Source organism: Hemicordylus capensis, chromosome 1, assembly GCF_027244095.1.
Source record: "Hemicordylus capensis ecotype Gifberg chromosome 1, rHemCap1.1.pri, whole genome shotgun sequence".
NCBI classification, from domain to species: Eukaryota; Metazoa; Chordata; class Lepidosauria; order Squamata; family Cordylidae; genus Hemicordylus; species Hemicordylus capensis.
Genome location: NC_069657.1, coordinates 332,872,959 through 332,889,450, shown reverse-complemented (window position 1 = coordinate 332,889,450; position 16,492 = coordinate 332,872,959). Strand labels below are relative to the sequence as shown.

Genomic DNA, 16,492 nt, shown 5'->3' with positions numbered 1-16,492 from the left:
ATTGATTACTTCTCATTACTTGGGCACTATGGCTCTGTTAATGTAGCCTAAAATAGCATTAGCCTTTTTAGCAGCTATATCACACTGGTGGCTTATGTTCAGTTTGTGACAGATTATAATCCTGAGACCCTTTCCACGTGTACTACTGCCATGCCAGGTATCTCCCATCCTATACCTATGCACTTGCCTTTCTTTGGTCTAAGTGCAGAACTTTGCATTTGTGTTTATTGAATTTCATTTTGTTTGTTTCAGACCCATTTCCCATTCTTTCAAGGTCATTTTAGGTTTTTTACCTTTGTCTTCTGAGATGTTAAATATTCCTCACGGTTTTGTGTTGTGTTAATTTGTTAAGAATTCCATCCACCCCTTCATCTACATAATTGATATAAATGTTGAAGAACAGAGCCCTGTGGTACCTCACTCGAAAACTCCCTCCAGTTTGATGAGGAACAACTGATATGCACTATTTTAGTATGCTGGTCCCACTAGCTGTGAATCACATGTAGCCAGTTTGCTACCCCAAATGTCATGGGGAATGCTGTCAAACATTTTGCTGAAATCAAGGTAAATGATCTGAGAGCATTCTCACAATCCACTAAGCTAGATCAAGAAAAAAGGATTTGTCTGGCAGGATTTATTCTTGACAAATCTCATGGTGTCTTTGTGAGATTGTAAGATTCCCCTTTTGGGAGAAGACAGAGGCAAAATAAAAGTTGAGCATGTCTGCATAATTGGCTATCTGATCATATTGTACCTTCTTTACTGAACAGCAGATCTATCATTTCATTCCTCTTCTTCCTTTGAACATACAGGTGGCCCTCCTTATCCGCAATCCCGGGACCCGCAGTTTAGCGTATCTGTGGTTGGGCCATGTGCACCCGGCCTCATTATCCATGGATCTAAAAATAGTTGATCTTCACCTATCTATGGTTCCTAGATGGCCGGAAATGACCTCCAAGGTCATTTCTGGCCACCATTTTGCTGAACGGAGCAATTTTGTGACTTTTTCTTTTAAAAAAAATTAAAATCCCCCTATTTTTTTGTGGGAAATGGTTGGAATTGGGGTTTGGGGAGTACATTGCTAGACAGCTGGAGACCTAGAGAGCATGGTATGTTACTTTATTGCTCTTAGTTCCACTTTTAAAGATTTTTTAAAAGACTTTTTTTTTCACCTCCAGGCTCCAAGAACCTGACCCCACCCCCAATTCCCATTCACTCAAGGTCTCATTATTCGCAGTTGTAGGTGAGAACAGAACCGTGGATAATGAGGGCCACCTGTATCTGGAAAAGTTCTTTTTGTTGCTTTTAGCATTCTTCTATAGCCTCAGCTTGTTCTGAGTTTTAGCTTTCGTGACACTGTTCCTACAAGTCTGGACTACTTGTCTGCATTCTTCTTTGGTGATCTGGCCTTCTTTCCATTTCTCAGTTCTTTACAAAGCTTTTTGTGCAGCCACATTGGCTTTTTAAAAAGATATCTCCCTTTCCCCCCCCCCTTCAGGAACTCCCATCTATCTTGGCCTCCTTTCCCTGTTAATCCAGCTATGCAACCCTAGTTAGCACTTGTCTGAGCTTATTAAAATCAGCTTTTTTGAAATTCAAGGTATATGTTGGACTGTAGCCATAGGAGGCGATACTCATGGTTTCTGATGGAGACTACTGCTCAGAACATTGGAAACAAACAGAATGAACTTGAAATCCTAATACAGGGAGGCAAATATGATCTGATAGGTATTGCTGAACCTTAATGGGACTTATGATTGAAATATAGTACTTGAAAGTTATAACTTGTTCAAAAGAAATTGACTCAACAGAAAGGGAAGGAGAGTTGCTATGCATTTAAATAATGTATACACTTGCTCAGAAATCCATGCATTTGAGCATGGGAGCTCTGTCAAAGTGTCTGGGTAAAAAATTTTAAAAAGTGAAATAAAAGCGATATCATTGTAGGAGTTTGTTGCAGACCACCTGGCCAAGCAGAAAACATGGACAATGCTTTTCATAAACCAAATTACCAAACTTTCAAAAAAGTGAGCTGCTATGATAATGGGGAATTTTAATGATCCTGTCCTCTACTGGGAGTCTAACCCTGCTAAGAATCAGGGATGTGCATGGACCAGGTCCGGGCCAGTTTGGTGGTGGTGGGGTTTACTTTTAAGGAGCGGGGAGGGTGCTCATCCCGCCCTGCATTTCCCCCGCTGGCACTTTCATGAAAACCGCTGGCATGTGGCCACAGCGGACCTCCTTGCTGCCCCAGCCAGCATGGGACCAGAAGTGGCCTGTGCACCTCACGTGTGTGCACTGGCCACTTCCTGTCCAACACTGGCCGGGGCAGCAACGAGGTATGCTGCTGCCCCTCACCAACAGTTTTCATGACAGCGCCGGTGGGAGAAACGTGGCGGGTGGGGGGGGGATGAGCACCTCTCCACTCCTTAAAGGTAACCCCTCCCCCACTTCCAAACTGGCCCAACGCCGGTTTGTGCATAACCCAGGGTTGTAATGATGGGGGGACAGGCAGGGCACGTGCCCTGGGCGCCACTTGAGGAGGGGGCGCCAAAAAGTGCCACGACCCCCCCGCCGATCCCCTCCCTTACCGAAAAAAATCATTTTTAAAATAAAAATTTATTAAAGAGAGAGCCTGGCCCTGCAGGAGGCAACCGCCTGCTGCCGTGTGTGTCCTCCGAGGGGATGGCTGTGGGCGGCGGGGGAGCAAGCGGAGTCCGGACTCGTCCCCATAGCGGCGGCCGCCAGCAGAGCAATGCCGAGACCTGCCGTGTGGCCCAGCAGCGCTAATCAACTGAGATGGGGCAGGAGCGGGGGTGAGCAAGCAGCAAGAAGCAAGGTCCTTGACTTGCGGCGGCGGCCGCTGCCGGTGCAGCAGATGTAACATAGAGCGCGACGCCGAGGCCTGCCTTTTGGCCCGGCGTCACTTCTGAACTGCAAGGCGCGCCTGCGCAGTTTCAAGCTTTGGCGCGCAGGCGTGCCTTGCAGTTCAGAAGCGACGCCGGGCCGAACGGCAGGCCTCGGCGTCGCGCTCTATGTTACATCTGCTGCGCCGGCAGCGGCCGCCGCCGCAAGTCAAGGACCTTGCTTCTTGCCACTTGCTCACCCCCGCTCCTGCCCCATCTCAGTTGATTAGTGCTGCCGGGCCACACGGCAGGTCTCGGCATTGCTCTGGTGGACCGTGGCGGCCGCCGCTATGGGGACGAGTCCGGACTCCGCTTGCTCCCCCACCGCCCACAGCCATCCCCTCGGAGGACACACACGGCAGCAGGCGGCTGCCTCCTGTAGGGCTAGGCTCTCTCTTGCTAGGAGAGGAAAAAACAAAAACAAAAATAAAAATGTGGTAAGTTGTATTTATTATTATTTTTATTACAACTACCACCCTATCCATCCAAAGGCTCTGGGCACTTGGGGGGGCGGGGGGGCACGGCGCAATTTCAGTGTTTGCCCTGGGCGCCGTTTTCCGTAGTTACGCCTCTGGCATAACCCTACTAAGAATGAGATGTCTAGTAAATTCTTGACTTGTCTTGTTTCTTCTTCTTCCAGACTTCAACTTCATCTTTCAGAAAGTAGAAGGAGGAACAAGGGGGTCAGCTATCCTGGAGTTAGTCCATACTAATAGCCTATAATCGGGAATGATTGGTTATGAAGTGAAAGTGGCAGGAACACACGGAGTGGGGGGAATGACCATGTTATCTTGGAATTCATGATATCAAGGGACAGGGGACTGAGAATAGTTGAACGTACTCTGAATTTCAGGAAAGCTGATTTTAACGAGCACAGAGGAAAATTAGGTAGGAACTCTTGGCTAGAAATTTTAAAGAAGAAAAGAGTCTAAGAGTGATGGGAGATTTTGAAAAGCAAGATACTGACAGCACAATTCTAAACAATTCCCATGAGGAGGGGAAATGGGAGATACTGTATCTAAAGGAACCAGTGTGGCTGAACAGAGAACTTTCAGAAAAGCTGAGAAGCAAAAGGGACATGAATAAGAAATGGAAGAAGGACATATAAACAAAGGTGTCAGGAAGGCTAAAACTCAGAATGAGCTGAGGCTTGTGAGGGATGCCTAAAACAACAAAGGAGTTTTCGGTTATGTTAAAAACAAGAGGAAAGTTAAGGAAACGATGAGGTCTCTTGCTTGGAAAAGACGGTGAAATGGTAACAAACAGTAGTGCAAACGCACAACTGCAGAATTCCTATTTTGCATTCATCTTTTCCCTCAAAGGAAAAGGGCCCAAGCTGGCAACAGTGACACTGGTGAAGAAAGGAAGGAATAGTTATTAAAGACAGATAAAGAGAAAGTGGGAGAACAAAAAGCTATTTCAAATGAATTTAAATCTCCAGGGCCAGATGAATTATATCCTAGATACTGAAGGAATTTGCAGATGTGATCTAAGAACCACTGCACAACATCCATGGGTAAGTTACTTATGACTAAGTCCTATTGAAATTAATGGGTCTCATTCATTTCAGTGGTGCTTGTTCATGAATAACTAGTCTGCATGTTGCTCACTGTCTGTAATCAATGAACTTCTGGAAAGAAAAGAACTTCTGGAAAATGGATGAGGTTCAAGAAAACTGAAGACAGACAAAATCCCTATCTTAAAATAGGAGAAGGGAAGATCCAGAAAACTACAGACCAATCAGCTTGACATCGACACCTGGCAAGATCCTCTTAAGCAATCGTCTGTGAAAACTTAGAATAGAATGTGGTTATTACTAGGAGCCAGCATGAGTTTATCAAAAATAGGTCATGTCAGACTAATCTTATCTCTCTCTTTTTATAGAGTTACTAGTTTAGTAGATCATGGGAATGTCATGGACATAGAGTAATTTGATTTCAGCAAAGCATTTGATAAAGTCTACCATGATATTGTTGTTGACAAGATGGCAAAATACAAGTTAGATGACATTACCCTTAGATGGATTTACAGCCAGTTGAAAATCTGTACTCAACAAATGCTTATTAATGACTCCACCTTAACCCATCTCAAATGGAGTGCTATAGGATTTATATTTTTTATAAATGACATGGAAGGAGTCAGGGCCCTCCTGGAGGAAATGCTGATAAAATAGGAAATGATACAAAGTTGCATGAGAGGGAATAGCTAATACCTTAGAAGGCAGAATCAAGATTCAAAACTATCATAACAGGCTCAAACACTGGGCCAAACCAGCAAGTTGAATTTCAACAGAAACAGATGGAAAGTCCTGCATTTAGGTAAGAAAAATCCTAGGATGGGGAGACCTGGATTAGCAACAGTACATGTGAAAAGGATGTAGACATCTTAGTGGACCACCAGTTGAACATGAGCTGGCAATGTGAAGCAGCAGCTGAAAAAGCAAATGCAGTCTGTGGGTGCATTAACAGAGACATGATGTCCAGATCATGAGAAGTAGCTGTTTCTACTCTATTGTATGCTGGTCAGCCTTCATTTGGAATCTTTTGACCAGTGCTGGGCATCAAAAAAGATATCAATAAACTGGTTCAGAGGATTGCAACCAACATGGTGAGGGGTTGCAAACCAAGCTGTATGATGAATGGTTAAAGGAGCTGGTTATGTTTAACCTGGAGGAGAGAAGGAGACATGATTGCTGTCTTCAAATATCTGAAAGGCTATTACTTAGAACAGGGTTTCCCCACCTGTAGTTCTCCAGATGTTGCTGAACTACATCTCCCATCACCCCCAGCTACAATTTATTGTGGCTGGTGATGATGGGAGTTGTAGTTCAGCAACATCTGGAGTACCACAGGTTGGGAACCCCTGACTTCGGAAGAGCTGACTTGTTCTCTGTCACTCCTGAGGGCAGGACTAGAACTACTGATTTGAAATGGCCAGGAAGGAGATTTAAGCTAGATGTTTGAAGGAATTTCCTAATTGTAAGAGACTAATGGTGGAGCAGTTTGCCTTGGGCCGTGGTTGGCTCTCCTTTGCTAGAGGTTTTCAAAGCAGAGGATGGCCATCTGCCAGGGATGCTGTAGAAGATTCCTGCAGAGAGTTAGACTAGAAGATCTCCAAGGTCCCTTCCAACTCCAAAATCTATGATTCTAGGACTATGCTCACTTTTAGCTTCCCCCAAGACGAAAAATTCCAGCATTACATGGTTCCTTTTGCTCAGAGTTCCCACTAGTTCATCTTCATTGACCAACTCTTCTCTGTTGGTTAGCTTCAAGTCAAGGATAGCCAATCCCCTTGTTTTTCTCCACATTATTAAATAAGTGGCAGTCAGCAAGGTGTGTCCTGAATCTGGAGACTGCTTAGCAGAATTTGTCTCCCAACAAATATCAGGGTATTTGAGGGTATCCCCCTCTACGACTAATTCTTGCTCCCTTGAAACATCAGTAATTTGTTTCAGGAAAGCATCATACCCATCCCCTCTTCGACAGGAGACTCCAGCTACACAGTTTCTTTTTATTTTCTTCATTTATTTTTGCCCAGATGTTCTTCCTGTTCATGCTCATGGATTTCTGTACAGGGGCACACTTTTTTTTTTAACAGATACTACTGCTGTTGCTACTACTACTAGTAGTAGTACTCCCTTTCTGTTTCATGCTTTTTGAACAAGTTATATTCTTTTAATTGCTACATTCCAATCCAGGGAGTTATCTCACTAATTCTATTATACAATTCAAGTTGTATCTTCCTGTACTAGAAATTCAAGCTTATCCTGTTTATTTCTCATGCTCTGTGCATTAGTGTATGAATATCACTTTATTTATTTTATTCATTCATTTATTTATTTGTTTGTTTATTTCATTTAACATATTTTTATACTGCCCAAAACTTATGTCTCTGGGCAGTTTACAAGAAGATTAAAAAACAGTAGTTAAAAACAAAAACAATAAATTTAAAACACAGTTTAATTTAAAAAAAAAAACAATATTCTAAAAACAACATTAAAACATCAAAACAATATCAGTTAAAAGCCTGGGTGAACAGATGTGTCTTTAAAGACTTTTTAAAAATTGTCAGAGATAGGGAGGCTCTTATTTCACTAGGGAGCGCATTCCAAAGCCTTGGGGCAGCAAGGGAGAAGGCCCATCCCTGAGTAGCTGCCAGACAAGCTGGTGGAAAATGCAGATGGACCTCTCCTGATGATCTCAGTGGGCGGTGGGGTTCATGGTGAAGATGACGTTCTCTTAAATACCCAGGGCCCAAGCTGTTTAAGGCTTTATAGGTTATGACCAGCACCTTGTATTTTGCCCGGAAACATAGCGGCAGCCAGTGTAACTCCTTCAATACAGGTGTAATATGTTCTCTCCTAGATGACCCAGAGACCAGCCTGGCTGCCACATTCTGGACCAACTGTAGTTTCCGGACTACATACAAGGGCAGGCCCACATAGAGCGCATTGCAGTAATCCAGTCTGGAGGTTACCAGCAGATGTACCACTGTTTTGAGGTCATCTGTCTCAAGAAACGGCGGCTGGCGTATCAGCCGAAGCTGATAGAAGGCACCTCTGGCCACTGCCTCAACCTGGGACACCAGGGAGAGACTTGGATCCAGAAGCACCCCTAGACTGCGTACCAGTTCCTTCTGGGGAAGTGTGAACCCATCCAGAACAGGCAGATCAAGATTGTCTCTTGAGTTTTGACCCCACACCTTGAGTATCTCCGTCTTATCTTGCTTGGATATTATCCCCCAAAGTCTTTCTGAATATTTTATTGTGGCATTTGCTAGGCAATCCCACAACTCCCCTGTAGCGTTTCCTCACAACTTTCTCCTGCAACTCTCAAGTCTCTATCCTTTGTACTTTTGTGCTTTCCTTTGGGCTATTATCTCATCCCCTACAGAGTTTAGTTTAAAACCCACTTGATCAAGTTTGTCAAGCTTCTGCCAAACACATCTTCCCCAGTTCTCGTGAGATGCAAACCGTCTTGTGCCAGTAGCCCATCATTAAGGAAGCTTAGACTGTGGTCCCAGAAACCAAACCTCTCTTGTCAGTGCCACCTACATGGCCAGTCATTCACCTGAAGTATTCTTCTCTCTCTTTGTAGTCCTCCACTCTTTACAGGAAGAATTGATGAGAGTACCACCTGAGCCCCAAGGTCCTTCACCCTCCTCCCCTGAGCCTCAAAGTCAGATGTGATCCATTGATAGCTGTGCTGGCAGTGTCATTCATTCCCACATGGATGAGCAAGAAAGAATAATGATCAGTGGGCTTGAAAAGACTTGGCAACATATCCTTGACCTCCTGGATCTACAGATTGGGAAGAGAACACACTTCACAAGCCAACAGGTCTGGTCAGCACATAGTCACCTCTGCATCTCTCAGTAGGGAGTCACCAACCACCTCCACTCTTCTCCTCTTCCTGCAGGTGGTGGTGAGAGAAACCATCTTTCTCCTCATAGTCTGCTGTAGGTGTTCCCCATTAGGATATTAAGAATCACTCTTGCTGGAAAGAGACGAAAGCTATTTCTTAGCCCCAGTGCTTCAGAATGCCTTCTGATTCTCCTGCTGCTGACAGTCACACTCTTCCACACATTTTTCTCCTCCTTGAAGATCTCCTCATCTCCCTCCTTCACAGTCATCTCCTGCTGTTGCCTTGCTGCAGTGTTCCCTATGCCCTGTCCAATAACCCTCCATTCTCACTAATGAGGCAACGTGTAGAAGTGTAAAAGCATAGTATAGAATCTAGGACGGGACGGATTCAAGAGAATGTTTTATTTCCTGGTTCTGTTTATGGGAATGGATGCTCCCCACCACCTTGCACTGTGCTGAGGTGCCAGTGCTGTGGAAGAGCTCTTATGCAGCACAGAGGCACTGCCTGCTGGGCTTTTTCAGAACTGGAAGGATGCAGGTCTGCCGACAGCCCCTAAGACAGCATCCTGGTTGTGTTGGAAGAAGCCCTTGACCACCTGCTGCTCTTGCATACTTATGCTGGTAGCCGGAGTTGTGAGGGGCAAATGGGGGTGCCAGAGCTCTCCGGGGTGCTGCTGTAGCTGCTGCCATACAGCTCTGTGCCATGGCAATTGAAGCAGTGGCTAGGACGTGGCTGCCCCTTCCATCAGAGGGCCATCCAAATAGCATTATCAGTTGCTCAAGAAAATGAACCACGACTATGTGGGGGTTTGTTGCAATAGGTGTTGAGTTCTTTAGGCAATATATAAGCTTGCAAAAGTGAATCTGTTATGAATTTATTCTTACACATTTTCCCTGCTTTTTGGCATAATGCCCTCCCCGCAAAAAACCTCACAATGTTAAATATATTGCAAAGTCTCACAATAAAATCACCAGTTTAAAATACAATAAATAAAAGTCGACCAACATCCGTGTATAAAAACTGAGACCATCCTGCCAGGCCAAGCCAGACCAAAGGCTGAGCAAAAAAACCATGTTTCTTTCTCTACTTCACAAGGCTGGTAGCTGATTAAATGTTTTTAGAAGGAATGTGCCAAATCCAGTAGAAATCTGCTGAGATCCCCACTTTTAAATGCTTGAGGCATAAGCCAACCAAGTACTGTTGAGGCCTTTGCCCTTAACTTGGAAAAGTTAGGCATGCACTTAAATCACTTCCATTGAAATCAACTGTACTTCAATTTGACTGTGTTGTGCCCATTGTTTGAATACAATTAGGATGAGGATGTTAGTCTGTCAGATGTTCCAATTAAGAGGCAATTCTTGTCTGCTGTTAGCATCTGATGATGAAGTGTGCTTTAGCACATGGAAGCTTATGTCACAATAAATGTGTAAGGCTTTCAGGTGCCACAGGGCCCTGTTTTGTTTTCTTTTTAAACATGTTATTGCAGGAGTGATTTGTGAGTAACTCTTTAATACAAAGGGCAAGATGGTTATCATAGCCTTTGTTTCTACACATATTATTGGCATCTTGCAGGAATACATAGGCGACATAGACAGGTCCCTGCTCCCAGTGAGCTTACAATTTAAAGTAGATAGTGGGGAAACAACAGCGGGAGGAAGGGTGAGACAAGGTTAAGGAGGCAAGAATGTGGGAAGATGAGTGTTGAATGCATTTCACATTCGTTATCTTGACAATATGTTCACTCCTTGTACATCCAAGAATTAGTTTTGTTATTCACATATTGGAGATGAGTGGGGCTGAGGCATAATAGCTTGCCTAAGGGTGAACTGAGATTTGAACCAAGAGCTTCCTAGTATGTATCTATTTGTTTATTTCAGCCCAAGGCCAGCATAAATGCAAAAAGAAACAACAACAGCAGTAAATACATAAAATACATAAAACATTAATATCTTCAAATACCGTATACATGGCTAATTTCGTTCAAATAAAACCGGTTAATCTGAAGTGCACAACCCAGCATCTCGTGCCTCAGTCACTCTAAACCGAATCTTGCTTGCTTTGAAGAGAAATTTTGCTACCCTCCTGTAAGCATACTCTGACCTAGCAGTAAGCAGGAAAAAGACCTTGTCCCCATCAGAAGGGCAAATAGAATTGTAATGAGTTAGTAGTAGGGAGAGAAGCTTTCCCCTTAATTCAGTATAAAGTCTGCACTTCAGCATCAGATGTTCCGTAGTCTCCACTTCACCGTTCTGGCAGGGGCATAATCTTTGATCGTAGGGCACCTTCACAAAACGTCCTTCCAATACCGCCAGAGAGCTTCCTAGAGCAAATGAATCCCTTTAACTTCTGTGCTTCACCATCTCCTTTAAGCAGAGCTATTTTTAGAGAGCAAATCAAAGTAGTGAAGAAGAATGTAAGTAGCCTTGGGTTGTTTCTTAAGATATTTGTATGTGAATTATCTAATGGCAGGTGCTGTGGAGCTTCCTGCATATGTCTTTGCTTGCATAGGCATGGAGAAATTGGGAAGAAGGAACACGTTGATCCCGTTCCTCCTGTTGAGTGCTGTGATCTGTGCTCTAGTGATGCTGATACCTCAGGTTAGTGACGTGCACTGAAATCCTCACGCACATAGTGAGCCTTGTTCTGATGTATCGGTAGCAACATTCATAGGTCAAGCTCAAGCTTTGTCAGTATCTAAAATGGTGTGGTGAGCTGCTGCCCTCCACCCTTTCACCACGAGAGGAGAGCTGGTCTTGTGGTAGCAAGCATGACCTTTCCCCTTAGCTAAGCAGGATCTGCCCTGGTTGCATATGAATGGGAGACTAGAAGTGTGAGCACTGTAAGATATCCCCCTCAGGGGATGGAGCTGCTTTGGGAAGAGCACAGAAGGTTCCAAGCTCCTTCTCTGCTTTTTCCAAGATAGGGCTGAGAGAGATTCCTGCCTGAAACCTTGGAGAAACCGCTGCCAGTCTGTGAAGACAATACTGAGCTAGTTAGACTGACTCAGTATATGGCAGCTTCCTATGTTCCACAGCACATGCTGCATTACTCGCCTCCCCTCCCCTCCTGCTGAATCTTTCTTCTCCAAAGCTCTGCTTGGTGATTCCAGCTGTCACCTCAGCCCCACTGCCAATTCCTGCCTCCCAAGTTCCACTGCCAATTCCTGCCCTGCCCACAAAGCCCCGCCAGCACTTCCTGTCCCCCAAGCCCCTCTGCCAATTACAACACAAGGCAAGAATCTCTATACACACACACACCCAAGCTCCACCGCTGTTCCCTTTTCACTGTCTTCCCTTACCTGGTGGTGGTGATAGCTTTTCAAAAGGCAGAGGATGGCATGGAGCAGCCAGGAATTAAAGGTGCTTCCTGCTACTACTTTTTGAAAAGGCAAGGTTGGGCAGGACAAACAAACAAGGAAGTGGAGAAGAATGGTGGCGGTGGCGGTGGCAGCAACATCACTGAGCAAAATTGGGCGCAGGCAGCGGCAGTGCACCCCAGGCCAGGTGAGATGGCTGAAAGCAGCCAATTTGTCACTTGCCCCAATCTGCAACTGCCTTGCCTGGTCTCTTCAGCAGCTGGTCCTTGACATCCAGTACAAGGCAAGAATATCAAATCCATCATGTGATGCTTCCCCCCCAGTTGTAAAGTGCCATTTGTACAGTACATGTTTGGCTTGGATGAGTGTGTCAGTGTAGCTGACCTTGCAGGGACCCAAATGCATTCTCAGATGGAGTGGAAATTTTAATTTTCCCCAACCCACCCCGTTGCATCTCTCAGCCCAGTTCTTTGCCACATAATATCTGACAATAGTGTGTGTTGTCAACACAGCAATTCTGGGATTATATCTTGGGATGGCCCATAGGACGGACATTGCAACCAGTTGAAAATAATAGCTAAAGCCATGATTTAAAAGACCTGAGGGTAAATTTTGGATCTTTTTGTATTTAATAGTGGCAGTATTAGACCTATGCAACAGATATGTTGCTATCTTACAAATGGTGATGGTACAGATGTTTAGATGAAGTTTAAGAAATAAAACTGCAGCCTTTTGGTTCACAATAAACCTTTATGTAAAAAGTGTTGCCTACCCATGATTAAACACAGTGCTGGCATCACACTATGTAGTAAAAGAAACTTGACCATTATGTACTATAACCTACCACATATGCATTACATATTTCTTAGCATTTAGAGAACAACTGTGCTGGTGATCTGAATTCTGGAATATAAAAGAGAAAAACATGTACATAAAGGAGCCCATTTCCTTTGTGCTTTATACATTCTGTTTTCTCCTAACAGGATTTCAAAATATTAATTATTGTAGCAAATATGGCTGGAAAGTTTGCAATCGGTATTGCATTCGGCCTTATTTATCTATACACAGCAGAGCTATATCCAACAGTTGTAAGGTAAGGTCAAAATGTGTTTTCTTCCATCAAGAACGTTGCCTTCTAGTTTTGCTTTGTAAACTTGCATTCTGCTCGAACAGTCTTGATTCAGAAATGGGTGGTCTCTTCACTGTTCAGGTCCCTTGCTGTTGGAAGCGGGAGCATGATGTGCCGGGTAGGGAGTGTGGTGGCACCTTTCTGTGTCTATCTGTCAAGTGTCTGGATCTTCATGCCTCAAGTAAGTGCCTATTTTAAGTGCCCCAGGCTTGACTGCACCAAGTGTCTGTTGGGCATTGGGTGGCTTAGTGTGAGGACAGCCAGCTTCTCTGCTTGCCTGGGGTGGCTCCCCTGGCACATGGCCACAGGGTGGTGAGCAGTGATTCTTGTAACAGGGATTCCCAGATGTTATTGATTAGTTTTCGTTTTAATTGGTTTTTTTTATTTTAATTGTTCTTTGATTTTAATGTAAACCACCCTGAGCCACCTTTGGAAGGATGGTATATAAATCCAATAAATAATTTCCAGCATCCCCAGCTGCATTGGGCTTTGGCTGAGGATTATGGGAGTTGTAGTCAACAACATGAGAGTCTCTATTACAGGGAACTGTGGTGGTGGCTGCAAGTCTCCGCCCTGACCGCTCCTGCCCCAGGCATGTCTCATCTGTCTCTCGGTGTGCTCTGCCTGCCCACTGCATTTGGCTTCATTTCATCTGTCTCTTTGTCTGCACCACCACTGCTGCAGCTCACCTGTCCATCACTTGCTGTCTTCTCAATGGAGAAGGAAGCTTCAAGAAAAGCACTCTTCTGTAAGAGCAGTGCTGGGACTAGGAGATGGCATGCAAGCAAACTGGAGCAGTGATGGCACGGAGAGAGGGATGGGTGAGGTGAAGCTGGATGTTCTGCCTACCATATATTTGAATGTGCATCCCCACTGATGTTTTATGGCAACTAGTCAACTACATGTGCCTAGATAAGGATGATTTAGCCAGATTGCCTCAGCAATGGGGACATGTTCTTGCTTTCCCCAGCATTGTTCCCTTGCACTTTCCCAAAGAGGTGTGGAAAAAATCAAAGGGGAACACTTCTTGCAGAGCTGAAAGGAGGCACAAAATGTGCTCCCTCCCTTATTGTGGCTCAACATTAATAATAAAACTCTCTTGCTTCACTTTTCATTCTACTTTATATCCCTCAGTTGCATGCAATTCTGTTTTCTTCTAGTTGATTGTTGGAATCGTGGGCTTTCTGAGTGGGATATTAACGCTGATGCTGCCAGAAACCCTTGGGAAACCATTGACAAATACTTGGGCAGAAGCTGCAGAACTCGATGACCATGTTAACAAAGTCAATGATTCAGAAAAATCTCTGCCAACACAGAGTGATGCAGCATTAGAAAAGATAGAGATGCTGAGTCCAGGGACGCATGGTGTGAATGAATAAGACGGTCACTTTCATTTTAGTTACCATATTGTATTGTGCACCTTTATTTGCAATAACCAGCAGTCTGTATACTCTTTTGCCTTCTCAACAAGGGAGACATAAGAATTTGTAGAACATCTTTTAGAGATGCTCTGAAGAACCTGTTAATATCCAAACAGTAATTAATCTTAACACTTTTTGAGATTCATTAAAAGAAAGTTTCTCGCCCCCCGCCAGCCTTCTTGGTCACCTCATTTAAAATAACTTGTCAATTCTTGCCAACCACAAGCCTGGATTGTGAACTGATATCTTCATGTTCCAAAGCATTCAGTATTTATACATACAAAACCCCTCTCAATCTATTGCAGTGATCTCTTAGTAAATGGAAAATGCAGGATTCAGTTTTCTAAGCACTGGGTCCATTGCTTAGAAATGTGAGCACTTTAGAAGAATAAGAAGCTAGGCCACAGCTCTGATGGAGACAGTCTAATTATATAAATTTGTAGAATGTGCAAGGCATACACAGGCTCCTTGAATGTTGGATAAAGTGGCTGACATCCTGACTGAATTTACTAATTGAAGCCCCACTGAAATTAAAAAAGACAAGTTAGACATGCCTAACTTGTCATTTTAATTTCAGTGGGACTTGCTTGAATAAATGTAGTCAGCCATAATTTGTTAGGGAAACCAAACATTGCAAGTTGAGTGTTTTTACTCTTTGTAATCTTTCCCGAGAATTCAAGCACTGGATTTAGTCATCTCCTGTTAACTGAGCAAAGAGGCCACTTTTAAAAGGGTGGCTCTTTTACATTTAGCAGAGGGAGAAAAGCTGCCCCCATTCAACTCAGCATAGTGTCTTTCAGTGGCTATTGCTGGTGTCTCCATTGTGTTCTAAGATTGTGAGCCCCTTTGGGACAGGAAATCATCTTCTCATTCCTTTGGGTATGTAAAATGCTTTGTGAACTTATTTCACTGAAAGCAGTATATATCTATTTTATAATGTTCCTATAGCACAAATAAAATCAGATTGCCTTTAAAACAAAAACTCCTCACTCCAGACTTCTTCCCTACTTTCACTTAAATTAACACAAAGTTGCATGCTGCTCTACAAGTTTGGGGGAAAGCAGCACAAAAAGCTTTTGAACTAAACTTGAAAACATTCTTAAAAACTGATACTGATCCAACATATGCTTTTCTTCTCTCAACTCATCCAAGTCTCGCCTTTGGTGTGCCCTAAGAAGACCAAAGCCTTTCACTTGTGTGCCTAAAGACCATACAAGTAAATGAGCAAAACCACAGAAGGGTTTCATATTCAGAACAGATCCTCTCTATACTACATCCATTTATAACCAATAAGGAACTTGATATGCATCTAAAGCTAGGGACATGTTCGAGCCGTTTGCAGTGCTCAAGACTACAGGTCTTTAATTTCATGACTGATACTACAGAGCAGTTGGCTGTTTCTGCACACATATACCTCTCACACATACTAGGTTTTCCTAGTGTTTGAAAAACAGGGAAAGCAGAGGGAGTCTGCTGCCTTGCCTGTTTGTGATGACCCCTCTGTGGGATGGGCCTGATTTAGGGGAACAAGGGATGGGGTTTGTGGATTTCATTAACAGTCTCCCCTACCTTTCCCTCTACACTGGATTATTCATATGACTAAACAAAGCCCCATGCCCAGTCTCCAAACCTTTTCTAACTCCACATGTTACCTGTTTTGGATGGCAATGCAGCCTCCCCAACTGTTTTAGTGAGAGCAACAGAGAATGGGCAAAGTAGTGCTTCTTGGTTCCTATGGTCGTTTCCTGTGACCTCAAGCACTCTTTTTCTTCCTCCTCCTCCACCTCCTGGATTCCATTCAGAGCAGAGAATTGCTCACTTTGCCTCAGGTGAGGACCCTCCCTGGTAGCACTGCTTACAAACATTGCAAATGGAGGTTTCACCACTTGAAGCAAGCAGCCTAAGATAATGCTGCCTAATAAGAGGGTTGGTGGGTGGGGAATCTTATACAACACCATATAGCAGGGTGGGGGGAAACCTTGGGAGTTTTATGAGAGGCTCATTTGGAGTAAGCGACTGACATGAGACCATAGTAAAGCTACTTCTAAAGCTTGGCCTCACAAAGTTACATTACAGTGTGCATCTGAAACTGTTCCAAAGGAAAGACTTCTTGCCTTCAGTGACTCCAGCAAGAACCAGTTTAAGGCCTGCCTGTACTGTAATTTGAGCTTACCTCAGATTGCCAGCTGGTGGTTTTTGGCACCCCTATTTTCTAGATTGCTGGCTACCAATGCATTTTTCTTCCTCTCTCCCACAATTCTTGAACCCTCCTCTTCCTGGTGATCAAGACCAGGAGCACTTCTGCTCCTACTCATGTGCCTCTTTGCCTGGCAATTTGTCCATCCATACCTGCCTTT

At 44.1% G+C, this 16,492-nt stretch overlaps 1 protein-coding gene across 3 annotated transcripts in view; it reads left to right on the top strand.

Annotated features, from left to right (window-relative positions):
- The window catches only part of SLC22A16 (solute carrier family 22 member 16), a 97,028-nt gene extending 82,725 nt beyond the window's left edge, over positions 1–14,303 (top strand). For 2 of the 3 annotated variants that reach the window (XM_053302979.1, XM_053303056.1), the window contains exons 5-8: positions 10,739–10,866; positions 12,569–12,678; positions 12,796–12,895; positions 13,875–14,303. In XM_053302979.1, the coding sequence (XP_053158954.1) occupies positions 10,739–10,866; positions 12,569–12,678; positions 12,796–12,895; positions 13,875–14,093 (557 nt within the window). In that variant the 3' untranslated portion in view covers positions 14,094–14,303. The remainder of the gene's footprint in view (positions 1–10,738; positions 10,867–12,568; positions 12,679–12,795; positions 12,896–13,874) is intronic. The other variant, XM_053303143.1, reaches the window with a different exon arrangement.
- The last annotated feature ends 2,189 nt before the right edge of the window (positions 14,304–16,492 follow it).